The 10,767-nt window shown below is 38.8% G+C and overlaps 1 protein-coding gene across 1 annotated transcript; it reads left to right on the top strand.

Moving 5' to 3' along the window:
• The first annotated feature begins 2,394 nt into the window (after positions 1-2,394).
• txndc9 (thioredoxin domain containing 9) lies at positions 2,395-9,281 on the top strand. Its single transcript, XM_088352240.1, has 5 exons — positions 2,395-2,498; positions 3,264-3,458; positions 6,040-6,158; positions 6,259-6,513; positions 8,982-9,281. Exons 2-5 carry the CDS (start codon positions 3,285-3,287, stop codon positions 9,094-9,096), a joined length of 663 nt encoding a protein of 220 aa, XP_088208366.1. The 5' UTR covers positions 2,395-2,498; positions 3,264-3,284; the 3' UTR covers positions 9,097-9,281.
• The last annotated feature ends 1,486 nt before the right edge of the window (positions 9,282-10,767 follow it).

The raw sequence follows: 10,767 nt of genomic DNA, 5'->3' as shown, positions 1-10,767 counted from the left end.
ACCTTGAAAAATTAGCCCTATCCAAATGGTGAACTGACTTGTCATTATATATTAGTGATTTAAGATAATTTAACGCTGTTCAGGAGTGTCACTTTCCATTTGTGAACATCACATTACACTTTGTGGTTAGCAGAAACACTAATACTTAACCATGCCCAGTTTTTACTCATTAATTTCTTATAGAGTACCCACACATACAGATAAAGATAACAAAGTTGTGGTATTGGGCGGTAAAAAAAATGTTCAGGTCAAGTCATGTTTATTTGTATAGCCCTTAATCACAAAGAGTCTGCACAGACCAAAGATTTTTGCAAATCACAGACTAACAAAACCATTGTGTAACATACTCTCACTGTAATACACCGCAGCTTCCAAGGACTCCGCCGCTATGCTGAGAGGGGGGGGGGGGTGTATTGTTAGCCGAAGAAAGCCTGGTTTTTATCATTTTTGGTGGTTTATCTTAAGGCTGTTCTCATCCAGATGACAGGGACGAAGGGAACCACAGGCTCTCCAAGACTCGTGGCTAGGGAGTGTCCAAGTCCCAAGCCTGTTGACCTCGGTTGACCATCTGAGTCCCGGCCCTAATTATTATAATAATTATTATTGATGCTAATAGGCAAAATTTCATGTGGACACGCAATGAAATAAATCCACCATAATGAAACATGACACAGCTGCAAATCATTAATCTTTTGATTTCATATGAACACTTCGGGGTTTCAAATCTTGATTATACTGGAGAGTCTGGTCACATCTTGTGAATGAATTGTGTGTCAGGGGTTTGCAGAGTCAGTGGTTGGAAAAAGTTAGGGGAAAGGGATTTGTGCCAGTGTAGTTCCTATACAAAGCACTGTTTTTTTTTCTAATGAATAACCCCATACATTGTTAAAGTCGTTAATGACTATTTTACCTGCAAATGGTTTTCTTTTATTTAAGAATGAAAATTGAGAAAGAAAAAGACTGTTACAAATACAGTCCAAATGCCAACCCAAACTCCAGAAAAGATGGAAAAGAGATTGTTCAAGCACATCTAAGAATTTCCCTGACTTGCACGGGCAATAAAAGGAGCTTCAATGATGATATCAACCAGAAGATTGCCTCAGCAGGCAGAATAATTTAAAGTTACATACACCACCTTTAATCACACACACACTTTTCTACCACGAACTTTTCAAAATTTCAATATTATCAGTGGTTTTGACTCAAAGGCATAACGGGATTAGGAGTTAGCAGAGCTGCCGCTATTCTCTCCACCCTAATGTTACACTTCCGTGGCTCCACCCCCATTTGCCTATCCAATCAGAAGGCACTGGCGGGGTGGTTAGCGTGATTTAAGGAGAGAAAGGATAGGCTGTATCCAAGCCTAAATCATCTGCCCGTCGAATAAATAAAAATGCAGATATCGATATCCGTCAACTTCCCAAATATCGATGCCGATAATTGACCCGCACGATAATTCTAATCCTGATAATTATGTATTTCATTTCATCATGCTTGAAGAATTATCTACATACCTGTCAACCTCCACGGCTCCATGCCCGTACAAACTGTCGCATTTCCCCGTACAAAATAATCATACAGCATATTTTTTTTTCGGAATGATGCATGATGGGAAATCCCCAGGCGGCAGACGTAGCATCAAACCGCTCGCTTCGTTTGCTACGAAAAAAATGATACCGAGATAGAGGCTTCCGCGGCGAACTCCTTTGACTTGATTGATTTGCCGTTTCATCATAGTCTGTGTATACCGGATGGTACCCATCATTGACAAATTTGAGTTTTTTTCGTACAGATTTCCTTGTACATCGTACTTGTCTTAAAATGCATAAAAAACGTACTTTGTACGGCAAAACCGTACAGGTTGACAGGTATTTATCTACAAACCATTTACTATTAAAACAAAAAGTTATGAATTGTGGCAGGTTTTTTTATGATAGGCTTACTAAATTCTTGATAATAAAGCAGTTTGTGTCTGAGAACACAGCTGCAGGTTTTTATTTATTATTGTATTATTTTTTACTTATTTATATTAGTTTATTTTAATAGCCAGACGCTACTTTTTGTTACTAATTATGCAATGGGATCAACTTTAATATGCATTACCAAAATAACTTATCACGTTGTTACTGTGTTTTTATTATGTTATGTCTTGTTATAAATATTGGAAGTAGAGTCACATAAACTCAGTCTGGAAAAAATAGTAGAAAATGTCAATGACACAGCCCTGGTGAGCCATTTTCTAAACAGATCTGTGGGCACCTCAGCTGTCCTTAGGTCAACACATTGGCGACTCCTGTTATTTATTACCTTGTACTTTCGCCATGTCTTTCAGCATACAGCCAAAGTCCCTTTACACTTCCCGTGCTGTAGATGGCAGTATACACCATTACTATTGAAAATATATGGTCGCGTACACTTGACGTCATTTCCGGTGGTCCCGCCTGTTTTGCTTTGTCCAGTGCTACTATCAGTCCGAGAAAGCCGTCGTCAATTATCAGGTATGTTTTGAATGTTATACTTGACATAGTTATTCGTTTTATGTCTTTTGTAAAATACATTATTTTTTATTCTTGGCTTAATTTTGAACTTAAGCTCACCAATTCTGCTGGCTACTAACGGGTTGCTAGGTAAACTCACGATAATTCCTTCTCAATGGCCGACGGTTTATCAACTCTGGAGTAAATAGTCCTACACGAAGACTATTGATTTTGTGTTCTTAGCATATTTTACGAGACTAATGTTTTACTTTCTGGGTGACTTAACACAATTTACTGACAACTGCGTAGCTATGGTGATCTTCGCGCGTTTTCAACGTTCATAGGTAGTGTGACGTGATAGCGGTCGATCAGACCGAGTATGTTTGCCTGACTTTCGATGTTCCAAATTGTCATCAACACAGCCCATACAATTGTTGGCTGCTGTCTGCCCAGTATTGAAGATATTGCCGGTGTTATGCCTAAATCCGAGTCCCATGTAAAATATGACTCCCCTTCACGTAAATTATGTTTCTAGCGCCGCACTTCCGACGGAATGTGTGTCGTGATCATAGTTTTTGATTATGTATTTCTTAAGGAATATTGATTTTCATGATCCAAACCAAAAAAGTAATCTATAAAATGAGTTATCAAGACATATGCAAACGTCACCAACACTGGAGGTGACCGAATGACATCCACAATTACGATTAGTTTTACACAAGTACGGCCAACTTTAATTTGCTTTGTGTTTGTGTTTCAATGTACCATTTTCATCGTTCACGCCAGATTGAAACAACACGGGCAACCATGGCCAACGACATGATTGACAACCTTGCGAAGGTTCTGGTGCAGTCTGTCAAGCTGGTAGAAGATCAGGTGGATGCTGAGCTGACCAAACTAGATGAACTGGACGAAGACGACTTTGAGAAAATTAGGGAGCGGCGACTGGAGGCACTGAAGAAGGCCCAGAAACAAAAACAAGTATGTTGAATATTTATCTACATGTATACAAGGGGCAGCACAGCGGCGCAGTGGTTAGCGGGTGTGCGGCACAGTTCTGAGGTCATGAGATCGAACCTTCCTGTGTGGAGTTTGCATGTTCTCTCCGGGAACTCCGGTTTCCTCCCACATTCCAAAGACATACATTTTAGTTTAATTGACCGGTTTGAATTGTCCCTTGGTGGGAATGAGCGAGGGAATGGTTGTCTGTCTCTGTGTGCTCTGCATCTGGCTTGCAAACACTTCAGGGTGTGCCCTGGCCGCAGACAGCTGGAATAGGCTCCAGCACTCCCGCGACCCTACTAAAGATAAGCGGCGCAGATAATGGATGGGTGGATATCGGGCATAAAAAAAATCTCCCTTTTGGTAAAATTTGCCGTTTTGATGTAAAAAAGGGTGACTTACGTGAATTGTGTAGATCCAGGTGGAAAATGTTAAGAGGGCGGGAGGGGGCGAGCGGGAGATTGCCCTGAGTGGATAGGCATTTGAGGGAGTGCTTAAGTACGGGCAGGAGTACCGTATTTATTCTTGTGTACAGCAATTTTTTAACCTAAAGGTTTGGGTGCGTGTTATACACGAGGTTTCATGGTATATTAACAGGAATCAATCCCGAGTTGCGGCGACGAAAGCGCTGAATACTAATCATTATACCACCAGTGTTGTCGATGACCGGAAAAATTATTGGATTCAATATCATATCACATTATTTTTACTTGCGGTACCAGAGACGAATGGTTGTCCTAAAAGATATAAATAAATGCAAAAAGCCATTACAAGGGAAACAACTCTTTTGTGTAGTGTACTTATGTTTTATGAATATTTGAACCATCTTTCTCTCAAATAGACTACTGGGTAGTGTGCAGACTGTGTATCATTTACCTGGTAACTCAAACTACATCCGTTTGGAAGTTATTTTCTCTGCACTGTCACCCTAGCAGCTGTCTGAATGACTAGGTCCTAGTCATGTTTATTATGACACCATATATGTATGCTCTCACACCTGAATCTTTCCTGAAAAAGGCAGCAAGACTGTTTGAGATAAGACAAGTCATGTTTGTTTGTATAGCCCTAGCCTCAAAGGGCTGCACAGACCACAGATTACTCCAAACCACAGACTATTATTACACCATCCCCTGAACTAAAAACCGACATGAGGGCAAGGAAAAACTCAAAAACCTCAACATGAGGAAAATGAAGAAATCTTGAGAAGGAACTGCACATGAGGTAATCCCCTTTTTTGGATGAGCAGGCTGCAATGGATGTTGCAATAACAAATAATACACAGATATTGCCATAACATGCTTAATAGTCACCGCACAATTTTACAATCATGCTCGGATATTGTACAGTACATGCAGCATCACAAAGATGAAAAGATGGTATTTTTCTGAGTTCATAAATAGAAAAGTAGTTTTAAAAAAGTAAAGTAAGTAAAACTGTTAAACTGCAGAATAAGTATTTATACTTTGATCATTAAATATAATTTAACTTTAAGTAAGGTTTAAGGTTAAGCGATATTATTCCTTTTCCCACCACAGTGTACAGACACTCCCCTACTTACGACCATTCAATTTATGCAAAACAATTGATACAAAAAAATTTTTCAAGATGTCGAAAAATATCCGGACATTGCTGTAAGTTAGATTTTGTATTGTGTGCACCTTTTTCTGAATACAGTGTATTACAGTATTGCTTCTTTCCGTTGCTGTGGGCGTGTGGCGTTGTTAGAGGTCACCCATCATCCACCCCGAAGAAGAAATCTGGCTTCTAGTTCATGTGTAAACATACTACGTGCTACACTGTATTCTCCAGCGCGCTAAGAACTTTGACATTTTTATTGTTTAATATCTCGTCCATCCCTTCAATATGGTTGGTGTAAAGTGTAAGAAGAGAAGAGCTGTTTCTTTTGAAATGAAAGTGGAATTAAAAAGCTTGATGCGGTTGATAAAATGGTTGGACTGCTTCTTTTTCATCCACTTTTTAACACAGTGGAGGAAGTCACCTAACTCTCCCAAAATTAACTTTATTTCTCTTTATAATCAAGTCAAGTCATGTTTTTTGTGACGCCCTTTATCACAAGGAGTCTTAAAGGGCTTCACAGACCACAGAATGGCAACGCCTAATGTGTAGCTTTGTTTTGCAGTACTATGCTTTATCAGCCTGCTTTGTAACGTTATAGCGCATATCATTTTATCAAACGTTTATAATCATTTTCAAAACAATACAGGTTACTTATACAAGCCTCAAATATACTTATATAAACCTCAAACATACATTCCATACAAAATATAGCATTGAAGCAAATTACGAACAAATCAATTTACGTACTGTGCCAAGGGAAAGGATCCGATTTGTGTGCCTGTGCGGTCTAGCGAAAGCTACCTTTCATTTGGACTTGTATATCATATTTTTAACCCGTAATGCATTGAGGTGGCGAAGTGCAAAGTATTCTATTTCTTTTACATGTGTAGAAGAACATAAATGTTGAAATGATCGTGTTTGTTTTCTTTCCTGAAAGACTACTGCAGTGGGAATATTCTTTTCTCCTGTTTTTCCATGACAGGAATGGTTGTCGAAAGGACACGGCGAGTACCGTGAGATTCCGGATGAAAAAGAGTTCTTCAGTGAGGTCAAAGATAGCAAAAAAGTTGTCTGCCACTTCTACAAAAGCACAACCTTCAGGTAATGTCACTGTTTGATTCCACTATTGCTTTTGAGGCTTGATAAAGAGCAAAGGTGTGCCACATATGTCAATTTGATTTATGTGGCATACTCCTTGTAGATGTAAAATTGTGGACAAACACCTGAGCATCCTGGCCAAGAAGCACTTAGAGACCAAATTCATCAAACTCAACGTGGAAAAGGCGCCCTTCTTGACTGAGCGGCTTCGTATAAAGGTCATCCCCACCATGGCGCTTCTTGTCGACGGCAAGTCAAAGGATTATGTGGTGGGCTTCACCGACTTGGGGAACACTGACGATTTCAGCACCGAGATTCTGGAATGGCGCCTGGGCTGTGCCCATGTTATCAACTACAGGTATCTCCTCTGTGCATTTTTTATGCAGTCTTCCCTCAGTATTGCGGTTAATGGGGACCAGGACGCCCCGCGAAAAGTGAAATCCGCAAAGTAGCGTTGCACCTTCACGAAAGCCCCCAAGGGGCAAACTATCTCGAGATGACGTTCTTAACAACTGAGATTATATGCTTGTTTGACTGACAGCATACACCCGCATACAGGTAAGATCTTAAGCCTGAGCCCGACCAAAAATTCAGGCCAGGCCTAAAATGTTAATCATGAGTTCAGGCTTCTCTCTTGCTTTTTTTTCTTACCCCCACGTGGGCTGTGTTGCCCGAAAGGTGGACAGAATCCATCATACGGATTTTCCACCAAGATAAATAAACTAATAACAGTAAAGGATGGCTAATTAAAAAAAAGTCAGCGAGAGAGCCCTCCTCACAAAAAATCCTTACAAATAAAACATGGGTTTGCTTAGAGCCCGGCGGTCCCTAAAATCAACTTAATTTTGTCAGGCTTGGGCTAGGATTTTAGGCCCGATTTTACCTCTACATCCACCTATCACAGTCGTGCACACACAATCTGCCCCATGATAGCATTTGCTCTGTTCTCTCTGCTGACCGGGATACGTCGATATCAATAACAATAAAAACAATTGAATTTAAAATCCACAAAGCAGCGAACCAGCTATAACCAAAGTTCAAAGTAGAGAGCGGCCTCTGTATATCAATATATTTTGAATCTATTTATGTTAGTGTGCTCCTACTGCTGTGCAGCATCCATTTCAAGAGTGGGCAAACTTTTTGAGTCGCGAGAGCCGCATTAGGTTGAAGAAAATTGGCAAAAGTATCTATCTATCTATCTATCTAAAAGGGCCAGAAAAAAACAACTATTTTTAAGGATTTTTTGTGTTATTGTAAACATTCCATTCATGTCAAAAATACAAAAAAACGGAGACACATTGTTTTAGAATAGCAGCGATGATATGCATTTATAAATAAACATAAAGACATTTACATTTTATATTTAATTTTTGTTTATAAATACACTATTGATGCAAGGTAATATATTACGTCCTTTTTGGGCAATATATTTACATTGAAAAACTCGAGATAGCAAGTATGGAAAAATGTAGCCAGCTATTCAAATTTTCGGTATGCTGAGGACATGAGTGGCATCAAATCAACATGTTTTCTTAGTATTTAATTTAAATATTGTACAGTAATCGCAGGGTTAATTTGGCTGCAATAATCAAAACCTGCAAAGTAGAAATGTTTATTAAACACTTTTATTATATATTCATACCACAGAACCAACTACATTTACAGGCTCAAGTATTTGTTTGACAAATAAAATTATTGTACCTTGTGAAAATTTTCTTCAATAACTTCTGTGTTGACAAATCATAATTTAAGAAATTGTTTTGTTCTAAAAAACAAACATTTCATAAAATAATATGCTCTATAAATATTAATAAAGTTAAGTTTAACTTTTTTCGTCCTTCGTGGTAAAAAGTGGCCGAAAAAAAAGTCATCCAACCATTTTCTGAACCGCATCAAGCTTTCTTATTCCACTTTTATTTCAAAAGAAACGGCTCGCCTCTTCTTACACTTTACACCAACCATATTGAAGGAATGCACGAGATATTAAACAATAAAAATGTGAAAGTTCTTAGCGCGCTGGAGTCACAGTATACAATAGTATGTTTACTCACGAACTAGGGAGAGGAGGCGGATTTCTTCGGGGTGGATGCTGGGTGAGCTCTCAGCGCCACACGCCAGTAGTGACGGAAAGTAGCACTACAGTAATGTCCTGTATTCGCAAAAATGGGCACACAATACAAAATCTGACTTACAGCAATGTCCGGATATTTTTCGACATCCCGAAATTTTTTTCGCATCTATCGTTTTTCGTAAGTCGTATGGTCGTAAGTAGGGGAGCGTCTGTAATTTTCTTTGAAGTTTTGTTAAAAAAAATTTTAACTGTCAGATTATGATTTTAAGATTTTCTCTTCTATATTGTACTATTGATTCAGGACACCGTCATCATTTCATTTTTTTATTTTATTTTTTTTCACCGTAATGAAGATGTTACCTGTAACAAAAATGTGGCCTCAGAATGCTTTACTTTCCTTTTGCGTGTCAAGAAGTCCAACTTGGGTGGCGTCCAGGGCGTTTTGTTGACATGATGGCTTTCAGACAAACAAAAACTTGAAAATTGCGTGTACATAGTGAAGCTTCATCAAGCAATATTACGCACATAGAACGCCATGTTATTGACACAAAGGCAAAAAGGAGCGAGGCAAATCAGAATGCAGAAAAAAATTGGCCAAGTATCTAAACCGCGACACTGTGAGAGATCGCTGTATTTTTACAATTTGGCCGGCCGGTTTGCCCACTCAAAAAATAGTCCCTAGTGTTATTGTCCAAGTTCTTTTTTGAATGATAGGATTTTCCTCAATACATCTTCTTCACTTGGATTTTTCTCAGCGGCAACCTGATGGAGCCTCCTACGCCCACACAGAAGCCCGAGTCCAGGTTCACCAAAGTGGAGAAGAGGAGCATCAGGTCTAGATGCCACGACACTGATTCTGATGACGACTGAGGGATGTTGACAACCACCTTGAGTTTTTTTTTTTTTTCAATAGCTCTGTGTCGTTCTTTTATAACACGTTTTCATGATAAGAAAATAGAAAGTTTCGAATCACTAACCAAATTTCATGCAGTATTTAAAAAATGAGTGCATATTCACAAATAATAAAACTGGAGTTTAACATCTGAAACCAGGCAGATCAGACTCTTGACGTTTTCCATTGATATGTTTCAGTCCTAGCAGGGTGAGCATTTGACTTCCACCTCTTTAAAAAAAACTTGAACCAAATATGATCAATAAAAACATACTTAAAGGGCAAAGTCCAAACCAGTTTTACATTTCAGTTTTCAAACGTTTTTCAAAAACACGTGGACACCAGCCAAGGGTGCGAAACCAGCCTACCTAACTGGAGAACATGTTCACTTATTCTGAATTGAATCTGATTGGCCTCATAGAAATCATCCCTCTGAGGCCTAAACTGCAAAAATACATCAGTTTATGCCCATTAATGATTTTTAAAGAAAAAAATGTTTGCTTTAAACCTTTTTACGACTATTGTTGTGCAGCACGGTAGAGCAGTGGTTAGTGCGTGTGCAGCACAGTTCTGAGGTCATGGGATCAAACCTTCCTGTGTGGAGTTTGCATGTTCTCCCTGTGCTTGCGTGGGTTTCCTCCGGCCACTCTGGTTTCCTCCCACATTCCAAAAACATGCGTTTCAGGTTAATTGGCTGGTCCAAATTGTCCCTAGGTGGGAATGAGTTGTCTGTCTCTGTGTGCCCTGCGACTGGCTGGCAACGGGTTCAGGGTGTCCCCTGCCCACTGCCTGAAGACAGCTGGTATGAGCTCTATCACCCCCGCGTCCCTACTGAGGATAAGCGGTGCAGATAATGGATGGATGAATATTATTCAGATAAGCTGACCAATTCCGTTATCACAGCGATGCTCTACAACAGTTATTGCTTGGTGACTGGTAAAAGGGGGGAAAGATCAATAAATTTAATTGATTAACCACATTAACCTTTCTTATTTATATTGTCCCCAAAATGCATTGAATTATTTTTCAATAAATTAATACACTTTCAGCTCCATTTTGAGCACAGCTTAGTAAATGAGGCCCTAATTGACAAAATATTGAAATACTTGTTTTCTCCATTCCTTGTATCTTTTATGCTTTCAACGTCAGTCCTTATTTTAAAATAGAATTTTAAACCACAAATAAATCAGGATCGTCAATAAAGCCCCTTTCATTTGAGAAATTGATTAACTTGACAATGGTCTTTTTTTTTTTTTTAAAGGAAGGTTTTGCTTAGAATAAAAAGACCTCATGAAATGAAACGAGTATTGCTGTCAAAGGTTTTATTTTATTTTTTTGCTTATGAGTTAACAATACACTATCTCAGGCATGTAAAACTCTTGACTTGGATCCAGACTATGTTCTAAGGGGGGCCAGATTGGTAACAAAAATTTTTTTATCAACAATAATTATTTTGCTTCGTATTTCAGTACTAATATTATTCAGCTTACATTTGTAGCCTTCTCTATAAATTATCACGGTCTTAAGGGATCATTTCCAAGCACGACACATTCTCAATGGGAAAACAATTTTCATCTTTGGCATTTAATATTTGATTTTAACAGTGGATTAAATGCAACCTTAACTGAACAAACTCGCCACAAACTCAA

Source organism: Urocampus carinirostris, chromosome 14, assembly GCF_059441175.1.
Source record: "Urocampus carinirostris isolate Australia breed hairy pipefish chromosome 14, RoL_Ucar_1.0, whole genome shotgun sequence".
NCBI lineage: Eukaryota > Metazoa > Chordata > Actinopteri > Syngnathiformes > Syngnathidae > Urocampus > Urocampus carinirostris.
This window is presented reverse-complemented; position numbering and strand designations above follow the sequence as displayed.

Bases quoted from the DNA above. Each gene is read 5' to 3' on its own strand.
- txndc9 (XM_088352240.1), top strand. From the start codon at position 3,285: ATGGCCAACGACATGATTGACAACCTTGCGAAGGTTCTGGTGCAGTCT. The intron at 3,459-6,039 runs GTATGTTGAATA...TTTCCATGACAG, and splicing joins AGGCCCAGAAACAAAAACAA to GAATGGTTGTCGAAAGGACA. The intron at 6,514-8,981 runs GTATCTCCTCTG...GATTTTTCTCAG, and splicing joins GCCCATGTTATCAACTACAG to CGGCAACCTGATGGAGCCTC.